The sequence below is a fragment of the Mirounga leonina genome, unplaced genomic scaffold (genome assembly GCF_011800145.1).
Source record: "Mirounga leonina isolate KUSES-001 unplaced genomic scaffold, KU_Mleo_1.0 Mir_178, whole genome shotgun sequence".
In the NCBI taxonomy this organism is placed as follows: Eukaryota; Metazoa; Chordata; class Mammalia; order Carnivora; family Phocidae; genus Mirounga; species Mirounga leonina.
Window position 1 is genome coordinate 26,666,421 of NW_023270464.1, and position 26,537 is coordinate 26,692,957.

The 26,537-nt window shown below is 49.9% G+C and overlaps 1 protein-coding gene across 1 annotated transcript in view; it reads left to right on the forward strand.

Annotated features, from left to right (window-relative positions):
* Positions 1-26,537, forward strand: part of TMC3 (transmembrane channel like 3) — a 38,328-nt gene that overhangs the window by 5,683 nt on the left and 6,108 nt on the right. Inside the window, exons 3-16 of the mRNA XM_035024360.1 lie at positions 3,081-3,156; positions 9,325-9,406; positions 12,164-12,270; positions 12,743-12,841; positions 12,944-13,086; positions 14,505-14,652; positions 15,302-15,345; positions 16,957-17,104; positions 18,448-18,557; positions 20,457-20,535; positions 21,869-22,111; positions 23,008-23,136; positions 23,390-23,457; positions 25,015-25,143. Coding sequence (XP_034880251.1) covers positions 3,081-3,156; positions 9,325-9,406; positions 12,164-12,270; positions 12,743-12,841; positions 12,944-13,086; positions 14,505-14,652; positions 15,302-15,345; positions 16,957-17,104; positions 18,448-18,557; positions 20,457-20,535; positions 21,869-22,111; positions 23,008-23,136; positions 23,390-23,457; positions 25,015-25,143 — 1,605 coding nt within the window. The remainder of the gene's footprint in view (positions 1-3,080; positions 3,157-9,324; positions 9,407-12,163; positions 12,271-12,742; positions 12,842-12,943; positions 13,087-14,504; positions 14,653-15,301; positions 15,346-16,956; positions 17,105-18,447; positions 18,558-20,456; positions 20,536-21,868; positions 22,112-23,007; positions 23,137-23,389; positions 23,458-25,014; positions 25,144-26,537) is intronic.

A 26,537-nucleotide genomic window follows, 5' to 3' on the forward strand; every position in this document is an offset into this window, starting at 1 on the left:
GGGGGGGCAGTATCTTTAACATGCATTCAGGTGGATTCTTCGGCATACTGAAGTCAGAGACCCACGGAGAGTTCCAGGGTTAAACGGGACCTTGCGCCGTCTCTGATACGCGGTAGTCACGCCCCCGCCAGTGAGTCCTGATGGGTGATGCTGACGCCCGGGGTCACAGCAGAGGGAGTTAATTGAATGGTCTCACCGAACTGCTCTGACCTGTCAAGTGCAGAAACAGACAGCAGCCCTGATCACTGGGCACCCGGCGTGGACAGGATCAGAGCCTTGTTAGGGCCCCTTTCCGGATGCCAAGCACACGGCCCCTCTTCCCCAGGTCGGCCATCAGGCTTTGCATTTCTCTCCCAACAAATCACGGCTTTGTCAGCTTCCCCCTGCAGGCATTCTCTTCCAGGCTGGCCCAAGAGGCAGTCGGCTGGTCCTTGGGTGGCTCGGCAGATGGCTGAGGGCGCCTGTCGTTTGTCATCTCAGCGGTTTCTGGCTAATCCTCCATGTATGGTATCAGCTCCCCCCACATCTGTTCCCTTGAGTGAGGATGGCAATTTCAGATAGAAGACTGATACTCAGAGATGTGAGTATCCCATTTACCCCAGGATGCACAGCCTCCGGGAGCCAGCCCTGAGCTTTAAACCCAGGCTCTCTGACCCTGACCCCAATGTTCTATTGAAACAGAGGAACTCCGCCAAAAGAATCATTGCGGAAATTTATCCTAAAACAAAAAGTCATGTGCTGTATCAGAATTTTTTAAAAATCGTGCAGAAATGCTCCTGCCGATTGCTTATTGAGGCTTAGAAGGAGTAATTAGTAATTACTAATTAGTAATTAATGATCATTAATTATTAGTAAGAGACTAAGTCTTTTCGACCTATAGGCAGAGCACAGCAAATGATAACTTTTCTATCAAAAGGGCAAACCTGGGGTGCCTGGGTGGCTCAGTCCTTAAGCATCTGCCTTTGGCTCAGGTAATGATCCCAGGGTCCTGGGATAGAGCCCCGCATCAGGCTCCCTGCTCCATGGGAAGCCTGCTTCTCCCTCTCCCGCTCCCCCTGCTTGTGTTCCCTCTCTCCTTGTGTCTCTCTCTGTCAAATAAATAAATAAAATCTTTAAAAACAAACAAACAAACAAAAGCGTAAACCAGGCCTTCCATGCTGACGCCTGGCCAGGGGCTCAGCCCGGGCACCGACAGGGCCCCACTGGCTGCCCCAGCCAGCAGTCAGGCTCTCAGAGGCGGCTTGTCCTCTGAGCACCTCCATTTATCATCCCTTGGCCCCCACGTCTCCTCCCTCATCACCTTGAGAAGTTGCTGGAGCAATGCCTCACTCATTGGACCTGCTGAGGCATCTGGAAAGCACAGAGACCACTGAAGCCTGACCGGGGGGGAGCCAGGGAGGGGACGGACGCAGAGAAAAGCGGGGAGCCCTCGCTGAGTCTGCAGCAACAACCACCTGTCTGGGAGGGTGCAGTGCAGGCCCACGTCCCTCGTGGGGAGCAAGTGGACAGTGCCCTTGAGTCCACATGGGTCTGTGAGGAGGCCCAGGTGACGTGGGTCCTCCCTGGTCCCCCAGGTCCAGCCCCGCCCTCTCGATACTCTTACCACCGCCACTCTCTCCCAGTTACTGTGGCCTCAGGGCTCCTTCGCCCTGGTAGCGAGGGCTCTCCCAGCGCCCTGACTCTGTCTTACGTACCTTGTGTCCTGCTCTGCTTGATCCAAGTCAGTGTGCGGAAAATGTTTGCCGGAAGAAAATTATAAACCATGAGATGGAACAAATTATTTCACTTGTATAGGGCCTCTGTCTTTTAGATGCTGGGCAGGGTAGGGCATCAACCCTGCCCCCTGCCTGCATTTGTGGTTCTGACCAGAATGAAGCCAGGGCATGGGCGGGGCCCGGGGGCTGGGATGATGGCAAGGAGGGCACAGAGCTCCAAAACCCAGCAAGCCCTCTGATTAGCTCACGGTTGCCTCGGTGGGAAAGGGAGTCAGCCAGTTCCTGCGTCTCTCGGGGAAAGACTCAGCAGCAGCGTGTGTTGCTAAAAGGCTATTGGGGTGTTCATGCAAGACTCCCCAGCAGCGAACGGGGCAGACTGGAGATCGAGGGACTCCAAAGAACCAAGCCCTTCAGCTCCGAGCATAATCAAGGGGAGGGGGGCTGGCCGGGGATAACGAGGGTCTCATCAGCGCTGTGTCAGATGAGGTCACCTTGAAGGTGACATTCACCTCTAAGGGTCCTCGATGGCTGTCTGTCCCACTGGTGCTAATATTAATTGTCGAATCCTGCTATTCCTGTGGGTGTGGATTTAACCATCTATCCCAATGAATTCAGTGCATTTCAAGGATTAATCATTTAGGTGGAGACATCGGGTCAGCTCACCAAAGTGGCCAGTTAGCGTGTCAGCAGTTGGTGTAGGCTGAATCAGGTTCTTTGTGGCTATGTAGACACTGCCCTTTCCTCGAGGCAGGTTCTCCGAGGCTAGGTCTGACTTTCTGTGATGCTGCAGGAGGAAGGCTGCTGAGGTTAAGGGGAGGGGTGAGACCCCCTAGTGCCCGCTGCCAGGACTCCCCCACCCCGCACCTGCTCATGATCGATTCCCAGACAACAATCAGGGAAGGGCTTTAAGAATTCGTTGCAACTCATTTTATCATTGATTCATCATTTTCTAAGAATTTATCCACTTAAGTGGTTTTTTTTTCAGAAAGTATTTTCTTTCTTTCTTTCTTTCTTTCTTTCTTTCTTTCTTTCTTTCTTTCTTTCTTTCTTTCTTTCTTTCTTTTTTCTTTCTTTCTTTCTTTCTTTCTTTCTTTCTTTCTTTCTTTCTTTCTTTTTTTCTTTCTTTCTTTCTTTCTTTTTTAATTCTTATGTTAATCCCCATACATTAAGAAAGTATTTTCTAAGGGAGCTTTCTGGTTGCCGGAGGTCAGGAAAAGAACGGTTCGCCTCTCTGCATAGCCACGTCGTGCCACGGCATCTTGTCGTTCACCTTTTGCCCACCTGCTCCCATTGTAGTTCGGCACGTTTTGCCAAAATAGCAGGTATGATAAAATTGTGCTCACTGTCGTGTTTTTCTTCTCCCAGGCGAGCGAAGGAGATCGTGCTGAAGTTTGAAGGGAGGCTGACCAGGACCCGCGGCTACCAAGCAGCAGGTGCAGAGGTGAGAGCGTGCGCGTTCACGGGCACTCCCACCCCCTCTTGTGGTCTTGGGGCCAGGAGGGGACCCATGTGGGCCGCTGTGCCTGTCATTGCACATGGGCTGTTCCCATCAACCACTGCAGCCGGAGGAGCAGTGCCGTGAGCTGCAAGGTCTGCATGTCCCAGAACCTGGAGCTTAGTCCCGGACGTGGTCACCTACCGATTGTACATGACCCTGGGTGAACCTAACTCATCCGAGAAATGGCATCTTCCCTTGAGAAAATGATCTAGCATCCTTCCTGACTTGCTCCCACCCGTAGGTGTAGGGTTTTTTTTTTCACTGCACGTCTTGTAATGAGAAAGTCACAGATATATTCCAAAGCTCACTTTATAATTCAATGCTAAGGTTTTTGTTTGTTAATTTTCCCATTCAGTTCCTTAATGCTAAACTTTAGTATATATTGAAGTTATCTGTTTAGAGAGACATTACAATAATATTCATAAATGTTTAGAAGACAAAGAAAAAAATCATGCCCTTATATAGTATCTTTTTTTTATTTTTATTTATTTTTATTTTTTTAAGATTTTATTTGCGAGAGAGAGAATGAGAGACAGAGAGCATGAGAGGGAAGAGGGCAGAGGGAGAAGCAGACCCCCTGCTGAGCAGGGAGCCCGATGCGGGACTCGATGCCGGGACTCCAGGATCATGACCTGAGCCGAAGGCAGTCGCTTAACCAACTGAGCCACCCAGGCACCCCATAGTATCTTTTTTTTAAAATCTCACATTCCAGTCACCGAATATATAATTTTCACTGAGAGTATTTATAGTATACAAGCCTTTTTGTCTTGCTTCTTTTTTCACTTAACCCCACACATAACAGAAGGATTTTTCCATGTTGCTCTGTATTTACACATAATCATTTTCCATGACAGACAGACATACATTAACTTAATTAGTTATTTGTCTGCTGGTGAATATTTGTCTGTAATTTTCCACTATTATTAATAACTCTGCAAAGAATATCTTTGCACATAGTGCTTTTCCTACCTTTCATTTGTTTATGTTTTTGAAGATTTTATTTATTTATTTGAGAGAGAGAGGGAGCACGATCAGGGGGAGAGGGAGAAGCAGGCTCCCCGCTGAACAGGGCGCCCAATGCAGTACTCAGTCCCAGGACCCTGGGACCATGACCTGAGCCAAAGGCAGACGCTTAATGACTGAGCCACTCAGGCGCCCCTTTTTCTTACCTTTTAAAATTCCTCTCCTAGGATAAATGCCAGAACTATAATCACTGTAGAAAAAAATACAAGTAATTTTTTGGCTCTTGATAAATATTAATAAATTATTTCCCAAAACCCTTGATAGTTGATCTTGCCATACACAACAAGTATACTGTTTCATAATATTCTTGCCAATAGTGGATATTGTATTTTTTTAAAAGTTTGTTATACTTTAACAGACCAAAGATGTACCCTTTTTAGATTTTCTGAAACAAAAAAGTACTCTTTTTTTTTAAAAGATTTTATTTATTTATTCATGAGAGAGAGAGAGAAGCAGAGGCAGAGGGAGAAGCAGGCTCCCCGCAGAGCAGGGAGCCCGATGTGTGACTCGATCCCAGGACCCTGGGATCATGACCTGAGCCGAAGGCAGACGCTTAACTGACTGAGCCACCCAGGCGTCCCTTTTTTTTTTCTTTTTAAGATTTTATTTATTTGACAGAGAGAGACAGCGAGAGAGGGAACACAGGCAGGGAAAGTGAGAGAGGGAGAAGCAGGCTTCCCGCTGAGCAGGGAGCCCGATGCGGGGCTTGATCCCAGGACCCTGAGATCATGACCTGAGCCGAAGGCAGACGCTTAACCGACTGAGCCACCCAGGTGCCCCCCAAAAAGTATTTTTAATGAAGTTTACATTAAAGCTGGCCATAAATTTTACTTAACTGAAAAAGTATAAAATCTCAAAGGATCCCTAAGGTTCTGCCTTGGCTGTCCCCTTACTTTCCACAGACTCTGCCTGAAAACTCAAAGCTAGTCCTATGACCAAGATTACCCATGACTGCTTGCATATGCCTGTCACACTATGACGGAGCTTATGGATGAAATACAGAAAACAAAATTATCTTTTGAATAATAAACATATGTGCTCCCTCCTTATTTCCCCTAAATAGACAGTATGAAATGCTATGGGAAAACACTTGGAAATACTGGAAGGTCCTTCACTTGGGTTCAGACAACCTGTCATATGTAAGAGTGAAAAGTAAGAGTGAAAAGTACTGCAACTTTTAGTCACAGTAAGATCAATATGGATTAAGGTGTAATTTGATAATGGGCTGTATTATTAGAAGCAGGGTGTTTAGAATGAAAAGGGGAATCTGAATTTTCAGCCTCACCCAAGCTTGCCCCAAGGCTTTCTGCTGGCACCAGGCCCACCCAGCTGCCTGCCTTTCTAGGAACAAGGGCCCCACAGAAAGCGGTTCAATCCAGTTCAGTTTAACCTGTGCGCCACGCTTTGTTCTAGACCCTGGGGTAATGAAATAGTGCAGACTTGGCTTCTTCTGTCTTCTGGAGACGCAGTGAAATGCCCAAGAAAAATCATTCTCCCACGGCATCTTCTTCACACTTTGGTCCTTCTCCTCCCCATATTCAGAACTGCGTTCCTCCACCTTATTTTACACCGGAAATTTTGATATTCTGCTCCAGCTGCCAGGTAGAGAAAACTGAAGGTACCTAGCCAGCCGGAGTACCGCCTGCAGCCCATCTATTCATAGTCCTTGGTTTATATGCTGAAGACGGTAACTGTTTTCCAAACAGTAAATTTAGTGTAATACAGCTCCCGATTTCCGTGACTCCCAGCACCGAGATCCCGGTCCCCACTCACAGAGCTGCCACACAAGGCATCCCGGGAAGCCGCCCCTACCCCCCGTTTCCAGCCTGCATCCCCCATTCACGTGGATCTCCACTCAATGCCAGCTCACTACCGACAGTCTGCCTTCAGCACCAGCACATGTCTGTGTTTCTGAAGGAAGCCAGGTGAGAGTGTGAGAGCACGGGGCCCCGAGAAGTCCCTCCGGCAGGAGTCAGGACACCCAGGTCCCTCTGCTATCGGTTCCCCGCTCTGGCTTTGGTTTTCATGTTGATTCTCAAGGTTCCTTCTGGCTCTAATAGTCTATGTTCTTTGTGTCTCACACCCTACCAACAAAGGAGGTCACCCTTCCCGAGAGCCTTCGTGATGTGATTTAGCACCTGCCCATGATGGTACATAGACTGGCAGGTCCTCCTGCTTCCATGCACATCCCCCGTAACCCACTCTTTTCCCTGCAGGAGCCGTTGCAATCCTCGAAACAGGAAACTGCTCGGGGGCGCCAGGCCTTACTTAAGATAATGATAGATGAGAGAGAAAGAAAGATACACAGATAGATACAAAGATACACAGATACATACATAGATACATACACGGATATATAAATAGGCTTTCATTACACTTAGAATTAAATCTAACTCCTTCCCATGACCCACCTGATCTGGCCATTGCCTTCCTATTAGATCTTACCTCACTTACCCCTGTTCCATCCTCTGCAGTAAAATGCCCAGCACGTGCTAACTCACAGATGTTCCTGGCTGCCCTGCCCTCCTAGATAGTTCCTCTACTAATTTATTCTTTTTTGGAAATATCGATTCCTTTTCATTCAAGTCTCAGCTTATGTGTGACCTCCCCAGAGGGACCTCTCCTGATCCCCTTCTTTAAAAGATCTTTCTCCTCCATCCTAATGGACCATGTACCCCTGTGGCGTTGACTCGTCTGCGGCCGCCTTCCCTCTACCTGGATGTAAGCTTTGCACCCGCTGACATCTTACATGTCTTGTCCGTTTGCATCCTCGGTCCCGGAAACACACACAGGTGCTCAGGACATGCTCTGAATGAATTCATCTTTCATAAACTGTAATATGTGTTGTTAGAACACCTTTATTCCAGGCGAATTTACAGGACATTCCAAACAGGAAAGAATGAGCTTATTCTTATTTTTGGTACCCAATAACCCAGGCCCACAATTAAGATCTATTTCTTCCAAGTTTGGCTTTTGGTTTTGCTTTGGTATGTTTTTGCGTTGCTCTTAACACCTCAAATCATTTCAGAGTTTCAGAGCTTTCCATGGAGATTTGGTGCGAATCAAGAGAAGCATATCTTTCTCATGCCTTACCGAATCTTGGCCATCAACAAATCACGTTTTTCAATCACATTTACCTCTGGGAAGCTCCTTGAGGAAGCTGGTGTAGATCTGCATTACCGGAATGAGTGTTGGAGGTTCAGGACCCTGGAAGCTGAGTCGGGGCCCCCCTGACTTCTCGTATGAGCACCTGAGGCCGGAGAGGAGGGTTTGTCTCTTACCTACAAAAGTTACTCTGCTTTAGTGTGTTCCAGCACTGAAATTCTCATTGAAATTCAACCAAAATTTAAACTGAAAGAGTAACTCTGAATACCACTGATTGAATCTTGCTTCTCATACAGACGAGGAAATTGAATCCCAAAGAAAGAAAATCCCTTCCCAGGAGCGCATAGTAGGATAGCAGTTGCTCTGGGGCTACAACTCAGGTGGGCTCCCCCCCTGCCCCCGGGCCTCTGACACTTCGGGACTTCACTCCCAGTGGGCCAGAGACTCAGATGCTTTCCAAACCAAACCCGCCCCCAAGGATGTTTGAGCACCCTGCTTCTGCATGCCATAGGGGATGCAAGAGCAAAAGCTCTGGTTTCCCTTCCATGCTAAAGCACGTGTGCCACGAGGAAAATCCCAAGGCAACACGAGGTAGGCTCTGATCAACGTTACAGGAATATCGATTGCTGGGAGGTTTACAGAGAGAAGGGTCTACTTCTCTCTCCAGCGAAGCTACGTGAAATCATCATGGGCGTGGTTAGGTTTGAGCCGGGTCTGGAATCATGCACAGAAGACGAGCAGTTGCAACGTCTGATAAAATTCAAACAGATTTTCATTTACAAGCAGCCGTTCTGGCCTTAGCAGACACATCCCGAAGGACATCATCGTGCGTGTCTGCATCAGGACCCTGTGCCGTCTCAGAGTTCAGAACGTTGTAATTACATTTGCGAGCCTTCTTTCTGCAATGATATCATTTGCTTCCAACACAAACCCAGATTGTTTGTGTGTTAAAATGAACAGCCTGCCGATACTTGTGGGAGAGCTGAGCCAGTGTCAAGGCACATTCTGCTTTATTCTCCTTGGAGGAAAAGGGGGGAAAAATACAGACTTTGAACCCTTGGCAACTGCGTCTTAAACACACAAGACAAATTTCCAGATCTCACCACTGGCAGTGGTGGCCGGGAGCGAGGGTGGGAGACAAACAGAGCTGCAGGACGGGAGGCGCACGAGGGGCTCACATTCAGGGTATGTTCTGGACTCCTCGTCCCCGAAACAGGGAACTGGGATCACCCGGGCAGTTTGCTGGCCACGTGGATTCCTGGGCCCCGCTCCCCAGAGCGGGGTCAACTGGGTGCATTTGGCTTTATTCCTCAAGTAATTGCCACTGCATTTAGTCCCTGGAGCAGGAATGGGAGGAGTAAGGCAGGTGTGACCCTGGAGCATGAGTACCGACAGCACAGCTCAGAGCCCGAAGCAGGTGCCGTGCCCCGAACGGGAGCACGGAGGAGACAAGGGGGCTGCTTTGGTCCGAGTATTGCCCAAAGTCCCGCAAAAGCATGATTAAAGCCATCAGACAGGGCGCCTGGGTGGCTCAGTTGGTTAAGCGACTGCCTTCGGCTCAGGTCGTGATCCTGGAGTCCCGGGATCGAGTCCTGCGTCGGGCTCCCTGCTCAGCGGGGAGTCTGCTTCTCCCTCTGCCCCTCCCCTGATCACGTGTTCTCTCTCAAATAAAATCTTTTTTAAGGGGCGCCTGGGTGGCTCAGTTGGTTAAGCGACTGCCTTCAGCTCAGGTCGTGATCCTGGAGTCCCGGGATCGAGTCCCGCATCGGGGTCCCCGCTCAGTGGGGAGTCTGCTTCTCCCTCTGACCCTCTCCCCTCTCATGCTCTCTCTCAAATAAATAAATAAAATCTTAAAAAAAAAAAAAAAAAGCCATCAGACAGTGTGTCTGGGAGCCTGTGGTCCATTCAGGACCTTAGCATCCCAAAGTCATTGCCACGTTGACAAACTGTGACGTTCTCTCACTCCTGCCCCCTCCTTTTCAGCTCTGGCGGAAGTTTGTGCGTCTGGCCTGTAACTTCATGGTCATCTTCATTCCCTGGGAAATGAGGATAAAGAAAATTGAGAGTAAGTGTGGGCGCTCGGAGGAGTCGGGGGCCAGCGGCCTGAGAAGGGTCCGGGCGGCCCGGTCCCCACACGGCGCCACCAGGGCCCCGCGCACGTGGTGTGGAGCGGGGCTGGACGTGGGACTGGGGGACGGAAGACATCTGTCCCACCACTGCCCCCGGGAAAACAGCAGCCCCACATTCACTGTGGCTCTGCTGTTCTGGCCGTTCATTCGGGAGTCAGATCCAGCACAGACCCTGAAGGGTCAGGTGGGAAATTGCAGAAGAGTAAGAGGGTCATGTGAGCAACTGCCAAACAAAGCCTCAGAAATTTGCATTTTCTTAGCGGCGATTGGAACCGTTCAGAAAGCACGTTCTGAAAAATAAGTAAGTCGCATTCACAACATATTCACAAACAGGTACACACAGCACATACGCACATAACACGCAGCAAACAAGGCCAGGAATACACCTAACAGTGAGTCTGTAGTGAAGAAAACTGTAAAATTGGGCCACAGGGTATTTAAAAAGTCTCATGAAGAGACATGGGAAGATTTAATATTTGGAAGATGTGGATTTCCTCAACATCAGTTTACAAGGTTAATGCAATTCCAGCAGAAATCTCAATGTAATGTTTTGGGGTTTTTTTGTACTCAGCAAAACGATCGTTAAGACTTACATGGAAGAAACCCATCCAAAAGAAATTTTTTTAGAAAGAAAAATGCAAATGAACTTGCATAACAAAAATGTCCAGATACGTTATAAACACTCCAGCCGTCGAAACTGGAGCACAGCATCATAGATGATACTGGAACAGCTGATTCAATTCTTTGAAAGAGGACACTTAGACCCTTCACTGTAAGGTTCCAGGAGCTTAATTAAATAGAAGATAGGGAGCCACTCAAGAATTAAAGAAAATACAGAGCATGTGATCTCAGAATGCAAATCTGTCTGACTGTGAGAGAAAAGAAAGAAATCATCAAGGAAAATAGCACTGTATTTAATTACCTATAAAAGAAATAGTACATACTTAAAACAACAAAGCTAAAAGCCGACAAACGGAGAGAGAATAATTTTCAGCATTTCAATGGAAGTTAGCGGGGGCGGGGTGGTGGTGGCGGGGGGTGTTTCCTACACAGTGAGTGGGAATGTAAATTGGACCGACGTTTCTAGGGGAAAGTTAAAATTTGTAACCAAAGCCTTCACCATGTTTGTGCTCTTTGATCAAACTCTCCCATTCCCTAACAACCAGAGAAACAAGAACCACAACAAAAATCAATATACAAGGACCAAGTTGGTGCCCCACCCGGATTTCTTGGCTGGTCCAGCTTTTCTCTGCTGCTCTGGGTGTTGGTGCTGTGACTCCCAGCTGCCCCTTTCCCTGGAGAATTGCCCTGGGCCTGCCCTGTTCCTGCAGCTGGGCACACATCACTTGCCCCACCTCCCCGGGCCCCAAGGGAGGGCCTAGAGGGAGGCAGTCCTGAGTAAGGGGGAGTCAAGGCAGGCTCCTTGTGCAAAGCAGACTGACTGTGTTATGCAACTTGCCTTCCAGGGTTCCCCATGGGATCCGGCGAAGCCAGAAGCCAGGTTCCAGGGGAGGCCACATCCTTGCTTAGCTCTCCCCCACTACCTCCCCTGACCGTCCCCCCCACCCCCACCCCGCACTCCCTTTCTCCAGAGAGCACTTCCTCAGTGTGTCACCTGAGCTGGATCCCTTCCTCTGGCTCTGCTTTTAGGAAACCTGTCCTTGGAGGGAAATTATTTATTGCAGACTTACTTACCCTAGTGACTCCCCCACCTAGTGAAAAGTCAGAGGCTTAAGTGTCAAGTAGTGGGGATGGGTTAAATAAGTTATGGAAAATTCAGTTGATGAAACAACAAAATTTATTTTATAGAGTATTTTTTGCATGAGAAAATGCTTATGATACATCAATAACTCTAGATGCATGTTGTAGAGAGATGCCAATTTTATACAAAAAAATCTATACCCATAGAATAAGAATGGGGGGGGCCACACTAAAAGTTTACTAGAAACTCACTCTAGTAGTGATTTTAATTTAGTGAGCTCAGAATAGATAATGTTTTTGTTTTCTTTGTGATGCTTTGTTTGCCTATTTATTATGATAAACATAAACTAAACGTGAAGTAAAAATTCAAGAGATTTTTTTTTTAAGGATGGCCCAAATCACCTACATCCTCATCTACTTTCTATGCTCCCTTAGTTTCTTAGTAGAAATTTGGTTTTGAATACACTTTTTGTTTTAGAATAAAATATATAGAAAAGTTTAGCTATATAGAAAAGTTGTAAAGTTCCTATAATTCCTTCACCTAGTTTCCCCTAATGTTAACACCTAGCAAATTGCAATGTATCTTGAAATTAAGACAAAATAATTCCAAGAAAAATCCTTGGACTTCTCAAAACTATACAAAATGAAAAAAAAATATATCCAATTCTCAAAAGATGCTGATTCTTCTGAGCATACGTGAAATGTAAATTTGACAAATATTTTAGGTGAATATGTCATTAGGGAAATTATTAAATTAGGGGGTTTTTTTTCTGTGCTTATAAGTGGAAATACTAATGAGCATCTTGACCCCCGTAAATGACTATTTTGGGGGAACACTCCGATTGGTACAATCATGGCATCCTTCGTCTTTGTCCTGACACCCAAAAAATTGCAGGGTTGCTGTACAGAGAACTTTGCACTGTGAGGATTGTATACTGTTCATCCTGTTGATACGGTTTTTCACTGGTCTTTTTGTCTGGCCTTTTTCTTAGGTCATTTTGGATCTGGTGTTGCCTCCTACTTCATATTCCTGAGATGGCTGTTTGGAATTAACATTGTGCTCACAATAATGACGGGGGCTTTTATTGTCATTCCGGAGGTAAGAACTAGTCTACGGAAGTAAGAAGGGCCATTCGTTCAAAACAAGAGACGTGAGCGTGTCTCGTAAAGCGGCCGCCCTCACTACCCTCGTGGGAAGGATGATCCGTGCGTTCAAGCAGGACACAACCAGCCTCTTCCGTGAAGGGCCGGGTAGTAGATAGTTGAGGCTTTCGGTCACACCCCTCCCGTCCCCCACGCAGTGTGAAAGATGATACACAAACTCATGAAATCAAATTTTATTTGTGGATATTCACGGATACTGAGGTTTGACTGTCATATCATTCCTAAGTGTCCCAATATATGCAGGATGACTGTTCCCTCAGCGAGAATCAAGCAGAAAGGCAGCTGCTAGAGATCTTGTACATGCAGAGCCTTCCCTGGCCGTGGGGATCTGGGGATCGGCCACCCCTTTTACTCTGGTCCCCTCCCCCGCCCCAGAGGATCACGGGACATCCTGTTTTCTCTACCAGCTCATTGCAGGCCAGCCCTTCGGAAGCACGGCCAGCAAGACCATCCCCAAGGAGCACGTGGTGTCTGCTCAAGACCTGGACACCGTCTGGTCCCTGGGGGTGAGGTTGAGGCTTGGCCCCGCTCCTGTCTCGAGGGAGGGCAGACCGGGCGGGAGCTCCGGAACCTGGGGTGGGAAATGACACTGAGTGCTCTCTTGGCAGGGTTATCTGCAGTACTCAGTGCTCTTCTATGGCTATTACGGCAGGGAGCGAAGGATCGGGAGAGCTGGCTACCGGCTGCCCTTGGCGTATTTCCTGGTGGGGATGGCCGTGTTTGCTTACAGCTTCATCATCCTCTTGAAAAAGTATGGCTACTCAGTTTCTCTCCATATGCCAGGAATGATACGAATGACCTCGATCTGGTCAATAACTTGTACCCTTCAGGCATAACTGTACCCATTTTGCAGATGAGGAGACCAAGGCTAAAAGAGATATGCTCATTTTAACCAACACTTATTCGACGTTCACTGCTTTGTGCCAGGTTCCGGGGTGGGTCTGGAGAGACAAGAATCATGAAGGCTTAGCACTAATGTAATTTCAGACAATTTAGTAACTGCACTCACAGAGACAGGAGCAACATGGTCTAAGTGACCAGAGGTTAGAGAAAGCAAAGAGCGTCCTTGGGCTGTACGTTTGCCAGTGATCTAGCTACAAATCCTGCAAGGGCCAGGCTCATCCGTGTCATGAGGTGGTTCGTACACCCGGGTCCTCACTGAGAGGAGGCACAGTGGAAGCAAAACAAAGTGGCTGGGGGTCCGGAGTCCTGCACCATCCCCACCCTGAGACGTAGGGCAACTCCCGTCCCCTCTCTGGGCCTCATTCATAAAATGGGCAGGTTGGTTCAGAAGATGGCCCGGGCCCCTGCCAGCGTTCACGTTCCGTGCTTCTATATTGAAGCTAGCTAAAGCGCACGGATGGGCAGGCTCTGAGGCCAGGGAGAGCGGGGCCCCTCCCAGCCTGGCTCACCTCCTACTTCTGTCTGCCTTGTGTGTCCCAGTGTGTCTTGTCCCCCGCCCCGTGGGGCATCTTAGCCCAGTGCAGATACAAGTGCTTGGGGTAAAAAACAATTATTAGTATCATCATCACCATCAAACAATAAAAACCTGAGGAGGTGCACAGTGCCCTGGGGGCCTTCGGTTCATAAAAAGCTTTCCCACTTAGCTTCTGGGGGACCTCAAGACCCCACCTGCAAGACAGGCCCTTTGCTAGATGTTTCAGGTTAAGAGAAAGATGGAGGCAAACTCAGGACAAAGAACTATGGAGGGAGAGGATAACCAGAGAAGCAGTCTGAAGGACAAAGGAGGGATGCAGAGTCCTGCCTTCCGATGCCTCTAAGGAGCACTGTGGGCTGGAGGGACCCGACTGGCTCCCTGAGGTGGGGTCGCTGCCCCTCCATGGGCAGGGCCTCCAGGAAGGCTGATTCAGCTCTAAGGGGAATTTGATTTCACAATCACACCCCACAGAGATGGGACGGGCTGGCCCGCTGGGCACACACCCCTCAGTGACCTCCTGGCCACCACGGTGGAGAGGCCGCTTGTCAAATGGGCTCACCCCACAACCGGCCAGTGCCCTTTCCCCACGAGGGGGGCTGAAGCCAGCCCCTGGATGGGGCTGCTCATTCTCATTCACACCAGGGCCCTGTGTGGACGGGCAGCAGTCCTGGGAAGACAGCACCCAGCCTGACCCTGCTCTCACGCGCCCGGTCCTGGCCCCTCTCTTGCAGGATGGCTAAGAACTCCCACAACAGCCTGGCCAGTGTCCCCAACGAGAACTACACCTTCTGCTGGCGGGTCTTCTGTGCCTGGGATTACCTCATCGGCAACCCAGAGGCCGCCGAGAGCAAAACCGCTGCCATCGTGAACAGCATCAGGGTGAGTGGGTGACATGGCGGGGCCGGGGGAGGTCAGGGCTCCTGCCGCCATGACCATGGCCTTCACCGCGGAGCCGCTGGGCTGCTGTGGGCGCCGGCGGTCCTCCTCCGGGCGCTCCCCAGGCAGGGGTGGCTCCGCAGGATGGCCAGCATGCACCACTGCGCACCACCAGTCCCGTGGAACACAGGAGGAGACACTGGAAAACTCCTCCTTTTAACTTTTTCATTCCGTCCCCCTAAAATTTCAATTGGTGTGGTTTTGGTACTTTTCATATGGGATTGCGACCGTACTGCAGGTAAGTGGTGGGCGAATACATGCATAACACGCTGGGGATGTGAGCTTTGCCGTTAACTCAGAGGATGATGTCATCAAACGCACTCGGGGACTTGGGTCTACTGAGCGGCGCAGACCACTAAACGCTGCCCCTTCGGGGGGAGAAAACCATCTAGATCCTTTCACTTATGTAAATGATGTGCCCTTCTGCCTCCTCTGCCCAAGCTCCGATTTCTTTTCCATTTACTTATTATTATACAAAGCATTGATGTCAATAAAATCTCAATTAAAAATAAGTCATTTCTTACCATGAAATAGTTCTAAAGACTTATGATTAGTGGCAAGGCTAAGCTTTTAATTCTGTCTTTTCTTAAAGGAGGCTATCCTGGAAGAACAGGAAAAGAAGAAAAGCAAAAACCTGTATGTATGGACCCTCCCCACACTTCATGCATTGATAAGCTATTTTAATTCGGTACAAAACTTACCAGACCATCTCTATCTTATTTTCACACGTTGTCAGGCAGCTCTTCATTCTCCTTAAAATCCATCCTTCTAGTAAGGTGATACATGGGAAGCCTATAATGGCTCGTTAGCAGTATTTATTTATTTATTTATTTATCTATTTATTTATTAAAGATTTTATTTATTTATTTGAGAGAGAGAATGAGACGGGGAGGGTCAGAGGGAGAAGCAGACTCCCTGCCGAGCAGGGAGCCCGATGCAGGACTCGATCCTGGGACTCCAGGATCATGACCTGAGCCGAAGGCAGTCGCTTAACCAACTGAGCCACCCAGGCGCCCTCGTTAGCAGTATTTAGAAGCAGTTTCTCCCTCCTTCGATTGGGCGACAGGGTGAGAGTTCTGAAGTTAACTGACTTCTTTCACTTAGATGATCAAAGAGGTATTTTGGGGGCCAATTTCTAGTTTTCTAAATTAAGCAAAGGCTACTTTATTTAGCAACAGATCCTTGAGGTCCTAAGACACAGGTATCATCCATTTGTTGACAAGCCTTCCAAGGTGATGTCTCCGAGGAGTCAAGATGAAGGGCCAAGACTCATGCAAAGGGAGGTGTCATGACCACCCCAAAGTCATCCAGAGGGCTGGATGGGGAATTGTGCTTTACAGATAGGATGGTACACCTCTCCTGTATCCTTCAGATCCTCCTGGCCACGCTTCTTCCAGCGCCTGCTGCTGGGCAGGGCCATGCACAGGCCCCTCCCCCTGGCCGGTACCTGTCGCCCCAAGGCACCCACCAAACCCCCATCAGTGTGCATGCACGGGAATCTGAGAAGCTGGGGGCAGTGCTGGGGATTGGTGCTCAGGGAGCCACCCTTGACCAGCAGGGACAGGAGCGATGAACAACCTTCCCTGCTCTTCTGTGGGAGGACCGTTCTGAGAAGAGGCTCATCAGCCCCTCAGAAGGCCCTGCAGTGGCCTCCATCTGTGGCTGGGTCCACCATACACCCTCGCACCGAGACCTTCTGGGATCTTGTCTCAAATAAAGTACTTGCAAACCGGCCATTGCCTGAGGCTGCAGGGAAACCCAGGCTGAGACAGGCCCCAAAGTCAGAAGCAGATGCCCTAGAAGTCAGCCGGTTGGAGTCTGTGAGTTGTCCCCAGCATTAGGAAGGACAGGGCAAGCCCCCGTTCCATCTCATGGCATTCGGCGGCTCTTTATTTGCTTGTTCATCTAGACAATAGCTATGCCGCGATCGTACGCGCCGGGCCTGTTCTAGGAGCTGAGAATACAGCAGAAGTCACCCACTGTGTAAATCTATGTACAGGGTCAAATTCGTGACATTGGTTTAAAGTCCTACCGATGGTAGTTGGTCAGATTGGTAAGTCACTGTGGATCCCTTAGGAAATGAGGAATTTGGACCCAGGTGGAGGGGGTGGTAGGGAAGAGCACTGACTCTTCAGGGCCAAGGATTCACGCGACAGTAGGTGGATCCCATCGTTACCTGGTGTCTGAGCATCTCGGCGTCCAGAGCGCAGCCCAGTGGACCCGTCCTCAAGCTGTCTCTACCCACAGGGTGGTGACCATCTGCCTGAGAGCTGTTGCCAACATCCTGGTGCTTCTCTCGCTCGCGGGGAGCATCTACCTCATCTACTTTGTGGTGGACCGGTCCCAGAAGCTGGAGCAGTCGAAGAAGGAGCTGACGCTCTGGGAAAAGAATGAGGTACCCACCGTGCGACCCGTGTGCGCCCTCCCCAAGGGATGCAAGAGCAGCCTGCCCTCTTTTTCCATGTTGTGCCTTAGGTAGGCTAGCTAGAAAAGTCTCCCCGGAAGAACTTGGTTCTCTTGTCCTACAGCACGAACTGCAAGGGCTTTGAGCCAGAGTGGTGACCCCAAGACCTGGCTGAATGGTTTTATTGGCCTCGATCGGGAATGGTTCTCATTCAACGTGGCCTTCAAGCGTTCATCCCATTGTTTACCTTTGGGTCTTGCCGAATGTGCTCGGCTGTTCTCACATGGTGCGTTTCCAGAAATGGACTTCCCCTGCGGACTGGCTACCATGCCTGAAAGGTTTCCGCGTCACGTGTCACAGTTGACCGCGGGCCAGCTCTAGAACACTTGGGTCATTTCTGTTTTTCTGAATTACAAACAATGTTTCCCAAACCATGTATGTTTGCTAAAAGATCTCTTCCCTTCGTGTATGTGAATACCCCATGACGGGAAATGGCCAAAAGGAGAGTTATGAACAGTCTTATAACTCTTAATATTTGCAATAAGACTACTGCGTTCGCTTTTCCTGCAAAGACTGGAAAGGCAGACGAAGCACGGAAGCCATCTCTCCGACCACTGTGGTGGAAAAGAGCATCATCCATGGGATCTGTAAAGCAAAGCGTGTAGGTGACATGATGCTTAGAGTTTATCCTCAACGTTCAGTACAATTGTTCAGAATCTGAGACCATATTAGGTTCTCTTTTCAGACCTCCTTCTATTTCATGCCAGTTAAGTGGGTTATGTAATTATGTGCTTGTGTGTTTGCAGATAGATCACGTTTTTAAGGGCTTATTCAGAAATTACATCTTTCTTTAGGTCTCACCTCCCCGTTACCAACAAAATGTCCTCTTTGGTTGCCCGAAGTGCAGACGAACAATAGCCAGGCATAATCCTCTAGATAATTCTCTTCCACACACAGAAAGAATATTCCATTACCTGTCAGCCCACCCCCTTTCCTATTTGTAATAGTTGGGGTCACCTCCGTCTGCCACCCAAGGTAAGCAGAACGGCAGGGCAGTTGGGAAATGTGGCCAAAATGCTCGTGAATCCCTAGGGGCAAGTGTGAGCATCTCGGATTAAGGACAGTGCCTAACAGGAATAAACCCATGACAAAGTGGCGGTGGCCTCTGGGAAACAGCTAACTGGCAGGGATTTGGGGGACGTTTTCTGTGTAGGAACCGCACAGCCCTCGGAGTGCCCGCTGACCGAATGGTAGACCAGGAGGCCGGTGTGAGGTAGGTGGGGCTGGGCCGGGGACCCCAGGACTCACGGCTGGCATGCACTCTCTCTCGGCAGGTGAGCGTTGTGGTCTCCCTGGTCACCATGCTGGCGCCATCAGCCTTCGATCTCATCGCCGCCCTGGAGATGTACCACCCACGAACCACACTGCGCTTCCAGCTAGCAAGGTACGACAGCCCTGTGGGAACTGCCACATGGTGGGGCCCTTGCGTGCCCGCCACGCTGGGAACCCACGTCCCTCAAGAGCCAGGCTTGCTTCGCTGCCCCCCCCAACCTAGCATGGAGCTTCCCCTCTGGATGCATCTCAAGGAAAGCAGGATGCTCCAGGAAAGCCGAATGCCGCGGGGGAGAAAGGCAGGGGGTGGGGGGGGGGGGGGGGGAAGGGGGGGGGGAAAGAGGGGGGGACAGGATGGTGCCAGAACGGGGGAGGGGGACAGGACAGCAGGTGGTGCTGGAGGGCCTGACTGCGTTAGCATGAAAGTGGCCAGGGGCAATTTGTCAATGAGGGGGTGTGGCCATGTCCCTTACAACTTTATTTACAAAAATAGGTAAGGCTAGGATGTGGCCTGAAGGCTGTCGTTTGCCATTCCCTGAAATCCAACTGTCATTTCAAAGGTAGGAAAACAGGACTAGAAAGAGCCAGGGGTCTGTGGAAACCTCCCCGCCCTGGGTGGCTCGGGGCTGAGATTCTCGAGATCCTCGTCAGCCCTTGGCTGGAACCTGGGTCTTCCTACTCTGCTCAGCACCGATCTTGACCTGATGGAGAAGCGTCTTCCTCAGCTCCTTCCTCACCAGCACACACTGGGAGGATCAATTCTATTATTGCATTTGTTCTAACAGCAATCCTATTATACAGATCGGTCTCGTTATTCACATTTAAAACTAGAGAAACAGAGGCATCAAGAGACGCACCCCAGACGAATGAGGGCTAATTCTGCTAATGAGAGCAAAACATACTATTTTAGTTCCATTAAGTCCCATTTAGTTCACCAGCCACCTGTGTCACCTTCTGTGCAAGACGCAGTGAGCACCAGACAGGAAAGAGGGAGCAAACCCTCCCGCTCTTCATCAGGCTGCATTTCTGCGCACACCAAGGGTCTGGCCCTGTGCTAGGGACCCTGAATGCAGAGAGGGACAGGCCCCGCTCGGTATGCAGGGAGTCACGGGGAGAGCCAGGGCCGGCCACAGCGATGCCCCCGAGGCCCTCAGCTCGCTCCCACGCAGGTGTTGGTCAGCCCTGCCCCTGTGGAATGACAGGGGGCACGCAAAGCTTCAACTTGGAGTCTTGTCCTCAGGATGAAGCTGCTCTCTCTTTTTCACCCACCTCTATTGGTTTCCTGACCCCCTAAATGCAAATCAGTGTCTGTGGGGGGTGTTGGTGAACCTGCCACTGTCCTTTCCCATCTCGCTGTCCCAGACACGTTTCTGATAAGACGCAAGGCTATGTCCTGGGAAATTCCATGATGCTTCCAAAGCCTTCCAGCTCCAAGGAGGGTGGCAGCGAGTCTCGGATTGCTGGCCAGCGGATCCCACCTGCTCACAGCTGCCTGCAGCCCCCCAGAGCCGCTGACCGCTCAGCCTACATTTCACAAGCAGACCCCGAGATCCCGAAATTGTGTTCTGCCTTTCGAACCCAAGCAGCTCGCCTGCCCCTCCCCTCCATGTTTCAATCTACTTGTCCTTAGGCAGGGGTTATAATCATGTGCGCCTCACAGGGTTGTGAGAGCCTGCCTGGAAAGCCTCGTTAGACACCAGAACTCACGACACTTCAGAGTCCCGCTTCCTCAGCTCACACTCTTTCTGCAACACGAGCCGAGCATGGGCCGCAGTGGGCTCACCAGGGAAGGCTAGAAAGGGGTCCCCAGACCCCATCCGGCCCGACTATAGCAGGATGAGTTCTGGAATTCTGTATTTTTTAAATGCCCCCCACCCATGATTCTGAAGGAAACCAAGTGTGGCGGCCACTGGCTTAGCAAGACCATGAGAGTCCCTCCTGGCTGGTGGCACGTCTGGCCCGTGGGCTCTCGTGCGCGGTCTTGTATCTCGAGGGGGGCTTGTGCTTTCAGGGTCCTTGTGCTGTACCTGGGGAACCTTTACAGCCTGATCATCGCGCTCCTGGACAAAGTCAACAGCATGAGCACCGAGGTGAGTGCCTGTCCCGGGTGGAGGCCCACTCCCCCGCCTTGTAGCCACCCACGTGCACACATATGCACATGCACACACATGTGCATGTGTGTGCACACATGCACACACGTGCACATATGCACGTACACACGTGCACACGCACATACACACGTGCACACACGCACATGCACACGTGCACATGCGCACATGCGCACACGCACACGTACACGCGTGCACACGCACACGCACACACATACACACGCACACGTGTGCACACGCACATGCACACGTGCGCGTGCACACGCACACACATGCACACACGTGCACATGCACACGCACACACGTGCACATGCACACACGTGCACACGCACACATACACATCAGGACCATCCCTGTGGACATCATCACCGCTGATACTTGCACTCCGTACACCACGTTCAAAACGCAACTCAGCTGTGGTCATCTCGAGGTAAAAAGAAGAGAAGTAGCCCCACCTCCAAGGTAAAGAAGCCAAGGCCGGGGTTTGGGGTGAGTGAGTGACCCTGCTGGGAGGAGAACCCAGGTCTTCTGAGTCCAGCTCTCCGTGACGGCGCCACCCCATTTCCGGGAGCTCCGTCAGGATAAGCTATCCGCAGCGATCACAAGTGAGCCCAGGAAGGGAGGCAGGCTGTGGAGTCATTTAGCAAATTGGGAGAAAATGAGTGCTTGTGGGGAACAGTGCAGAGTGGGTCCCCCACCCCACCCCGCAGGGGTTTTTGCTCCCATCCTACGGTAGTTTTGCAGCCCACAGTAAAGCTGCCCCCCCTGTGAGGGCATCCCACCGGCGGGGCGGGGCAGGTAGGGAGGAGCAGGTTTCCCAGAGCGTCACTTTCCAAAGGCTCACAGGGCAGAAGCGGCCTTGGAGACTAGCGGTTTTGGTGTCACACAGACAGGGTCCTTACCCGCCACTTGCCAGCAGACCCACCTGGAGTGTTCCCCTCGAGCCGGGCTGAGCTTCAAGCTCCTCGGTTGTAACGAGGGATGATGAGTCTGACCTGACGCACTTCTAAGGGTGAGAAGATACAGCAGGTGTCAACCTTGGACGGTCTCCGACACTCACTAAGGACCAATAAATACTGTCCGTCCTGACCCTGTGTTCATTGTCAGGGCCAGCTGCGAAGTGGCCATCCACCAAGCCAGAGCCTGGAAGAGAGGCGAGACAGATGGAGACAGAGAGACAGGGATCCAGGGAGAAAGAGAGAAAGGGAGAGAGAGATTATTCCCAAACGATGCAACGATATCCTTGGTTGGTGTCTGTGATGCTTGTTTACAAATATGTGGATGATCTTTTTTTCCTTCTTCCCTCCCTCCACAGGAAGCAGCTACCAAAAATAACACAAGCCACTGGATAGATTCTACCATCTTTGCCACCAGGATGGCCCCTGAAGAAGAGAAATGGTCCACAGCTGGGCCGGGGACAGGGCTCCCGAGAAACAGCACGTGGGCCCCAGAAGAGACCAGCATTCCAGCTTACACCTTGCCCCTCTCGGAGGCCAACAAGACCACCGTCTACACCCAGCGTCCACAAGACCAGTGCTGGGAGACATATGTCGGGCAGGTGGCTCCCTTTCTGCCTTATAAAGCCCCTCCTCCACACCCATCATCACATCACTTACTTCTGGAGTGTCATCCATCATCTCTGTTTTGTAGAAAAGGAAAGCAAGATTCAGTGAGGGTTTATGATTTCCTCAAATCAAGAGTAATAATCAGCACATGGACTCACACAGTGTGAACTATGTGCTGGCCCTGGTTTTTTGTTTTTTTAAGATTTATTTATTTTTGGGGGGGAGAGAGAGAGAGAGAGAGAGAACACAAGTGGGGACAGAGGCAGAGTGAGAGGGAGAATCCCAAGCCAACTCTGTGCTGAGTGTGGAGCTCAATGTGGGGCTCGATCCCGGGACCATGAGATCAAGACCTGAGCCGAAATCAGGAGTCAGATGCTCAGCTGACTGAGCCACCCCGGCGCCCTTGCCGGCCCTGTTTTAAGGGCTTAGTCCTCATGAGAATCCTAGTATCCTCCTCATAGGCATAAATGCGGAAACTGAGGCTCAAGAGTTGAAGTAAGTTGCCCAAGGACACAGACAGTAGGAGCAGAAGGAAGGTCTGAACCCAGGCATCTGCTCCAGACCCTGTGTTCTGAACGGCTCTGCCTTCTACCTTCTACACAGGATCTTGTGCAGAGACTCTCAGCCTGAGGTATTATCCCCTGAACTTGAACCACTGACCCCAAGTGGTCTCTCGTGGCTCGGGCTCTATCCTGGTTTCCCGAAAAGTTGGCCTCAGACATCGAAATTCAACTTCAAATTAACAAATATGTATTGAGCCCCTGCGATGTGCCAGACAGGAAGATGCGGCAGGGGGGGCCCGTGGAATTGGCAGAGGAGGGGGCCCTGCAGGAAGAGGTGGGTGGTGGCGAGCAGGACGTGGCAGCACTGGGGACGCTTTGTGTTCCAGGAGATGCTGAAGCTTTCCATCATCGACATGCTCTTCACTGTGGCCAGCATCCTGCTCATAGACTTCTTCCGAGGACTTTTCGTCCGGTACTTAAGTGACTACTGGTGTTGGGACCTGGAAAGCAAGTTTGTAAGTGAGATGCGGAGTCCCCTGGGGATCTTCCGATGGCTAGATTCCCCCTTTGCTGACATGGCTGAAACACAGGAGGGGGCAGGGGAGGGTGCACAGAGCTGAGTCTCCTTCTTGTTCTCACACTGTTTGCTAGGGCGATCTCTCCCTGTCCGTGGGAGCAAAGGATCCTCTGCATGTGACTATCATGACCTGGTTTGTGCAAAGAACCATGGAGGCTTTTTTTGATGCAAAAGTTCATTTTCTCTTGTAGCCTGAATACGGGGAATTCAAAATAGCGGAGAACGTGTTACATTTAGTCTACAACCAAGGAATGATCTGGTAGGTACCAAAGCTTCTTCTTATCTCTGCTTGCATCTCTTCTGGGCTAAGATTTTGATTTACTTGGTCTGGACGGGACATGCCTGTAATAAACAGCCATAAGAATCAGGAAGGACATAAACTGTTCCTAATGAAACCATTTTGTTGGCATAATGATTTTAGTAATGGCTTTCCCAGCATTTGCGGAAAGGAACGATGAAGGACATAGTCTGCATTTAGACCACTATTGGTCATTGCCAAAAAAAAAAAAAAAAATCTGCACAAGAATCATTCGAATAAGCTGCTGGGGAGGGTCTAAGCTGGGAGGAGAGACTGCTGAGTCCTCAGCAGGAGACCCAGAAGTGACGTGTCACAGCCGGGACCAGGCCTGCCTTCAGCCCCCCACTCTCTGTCCCAAGCACCTCTATATTTTCACCGAGACACCAAACTATCCTCCAGACCAACAGAACCATCCCAGCATGAGGCCCGAAACGGGCAATCTGCTCATGCAGGCAACTCCTGGCCAAGGCAATCCTGTTTCTAAAGATGCTGAATACCCAAAGGGGGCCATGGGATCCACACATATGTGTCCGTGGGTGTGTGTGTGTGTGTGTGTGTGTGCACGGCAGGGAGCTCCCTGAGTCATCCCTCCACCCCTAGAGGGACCGTACGCAGTGCTGTTTGTTAAAATACAAGCAAGCAAAGAAAAAGAAGTTTCCATACTTCTCTTTTTGAATGCTCCATACATTTGGAAAACACAACTTCTCTTCATAGTCATTCAGCAAAATGTGGGGAGTAGAGAGGCATCAACTATATTTCTTCAATCAAATTCTATATCCTTAGAGTCCACTCCATTTTGCAAAATTTTCACAAATACAGTATTAAAGTAATGCATAACATGTATTTAATATTTGCTAGATATGAGGCACTTTGGTAACTACATTAATCTCACATCATCACAAGAGGAAAGGTGAGTATGATCCATAAGATACTTTGAGAGGGAGAAGCCACATTCGTATACCTTTTATTACAGTGTATCGTTATCATTGTTCTATTTTATTGTGAGTTGTTGTTAATCTCCCATGGCGCCTAATTTATACACTCAATTTTATCATAGGTATGTACTATGTACAGGGAAAACAGTCTCTATAGGGTTCAGCTCTCTCTGCTGTTCTGGACACCCACCCGGGGTCTTGGAATGAACCCCTGTAGAGAAGGGGGGACTACCGTACCGTTTTGTAAAAGCAAAAAAAGCAAAGATCCTCTTCGGATTTCTTTCTATTACCGAAAACAGGTCCTAAGGTCAGTCTGTCATAAAAGCAGAGTGGCGTAACGCAAACTTTCAGACAGTGGGGTCAGCCGTAGTCACCCCTTGCCAGGAGTAGAGGGAGAGATGAGCTCAGGGTACGCAGGTGCACAGGGGATGCTCTACAAGGGGACCCCGGCTGGAGGGCTAGGGCCGCACACCTCTCTGCGGCTTCTCTAGGTCTTCAGGCATAGGGTAGAAACCCCAAAGTCTCAGACCCGCGATGTGTGGGAGGAGGCCGGATGCTAACCAGCCTTCCTCCATGGCTCCAGGATGGGGGCTTTCTTCTCCCCATGCCTCCCCGCATTCAACGTCCTCAAACTGATCGGGCTCATGTACCTGAGGAGCTGGGCTGTGCTGACCTGCAACGTGCCTCACCAGCAAGTGTTCCGAGCCTCCAGGTCAGTGAGAAGCAAGTCTGCCCCACACAGAGAACGTAGGCCATCCGCACCCTCTTCACTCGCGGGGCGACCTCCAGCACGGGGCTCTCCCAGCGGCCTGCCTCTCAAGCTCTTGTCTGTCCCCCCATTTTATCTCCTCCCCGAAGCCATTTCCAATGCCCTGCCCACGGATTGAATCATTACCTGCCCCCCCCTTTTTTTAACTTTTTACTGGTTTAATAACCATTTAGAAAATGCACAAGGCATAAATGTCCATTTTGATGGATGTTCACAAACTGAACACATGTAACCAGCACCCAGATCAAGACGCGGAACAAGAATAACACCCAGAGCCCGCCCCCCTTTGTACTCGATTCCACTTACTACAACTTCTGAGGGCATTAGTGGTCCCCAGTTCTTTCCTTTACTTAAATGGAGGTGCACACACTCCGGGGTCTTTTGTCTCAGGCTTCCCTCCCTCAGTATTGTGCTGGGGAGACTCAGCTCATGGAGGAAACACCCCAGTGTCTTTATCCACACTCCTGTTGGTAGGCACATGGGTTCCTCCCCGCTGTTGGCTGGAAAGGATAATGTTGCCTTGAACAGGCTCCTCGGCGTCTTTGTTGGGGATACGCTCGGGGTGCTGCGGTCGGCTCGCAGGGCGCTTGTGCTTTCATTTTAGCCATTTTGGTGAATTCATCACACACTTTGAACACATCGATCAGAGCCCTGTTGTTTTATTTTGACATAATAGTTATTTCTGTGGGTTTGTATCAGTGGCTTTCAAACTTCTGACCATGAACTGCTTACATGACAATGTATTTATATTTTATCAGGTGGCCAGGATGCAAGTACAGGCATACGTTTATACATATGTATAGGCATATGTTTTTATATATTTTACATGTGCATGCATATATATATTTATATGTGTGTATATACACACATATATAAAAGAATATAAATATATACACACCCACTATATATAGTATGTATGCATATTCATTATATTCATTCATATATATACATATATATAGGACATAGAGAAAGTTTCACAAATTAACAATTAACGTTCACCTGCTTACTACCTTGTATGTGCTCTGATATTTTCTATTCTCTTCTAGTCCAGTCTATTTCACTAAAGAGAGAGAGAGACACACAGAGACAAAGAGCGCTAGCTGACCATCTCTAGATTGACCGCCCATCCTCTTTCCAGAGCTGTGGGCGGGGCCTTGCACACCCAACAGATCGGAGCCATCCTTGGGGACACCTGGGCAGCCAAGTTCCCTGATACCAGCGTAGAGCTCAGGGCCCAGGGCTTAATCAGGCAGAACAATCACCCTGAGCAGCCAGGCAGAGAGGATAAGAGGTTGGGCAAAAACCACATCCAAGTGAGAGAGGAGCCTGACCATCCT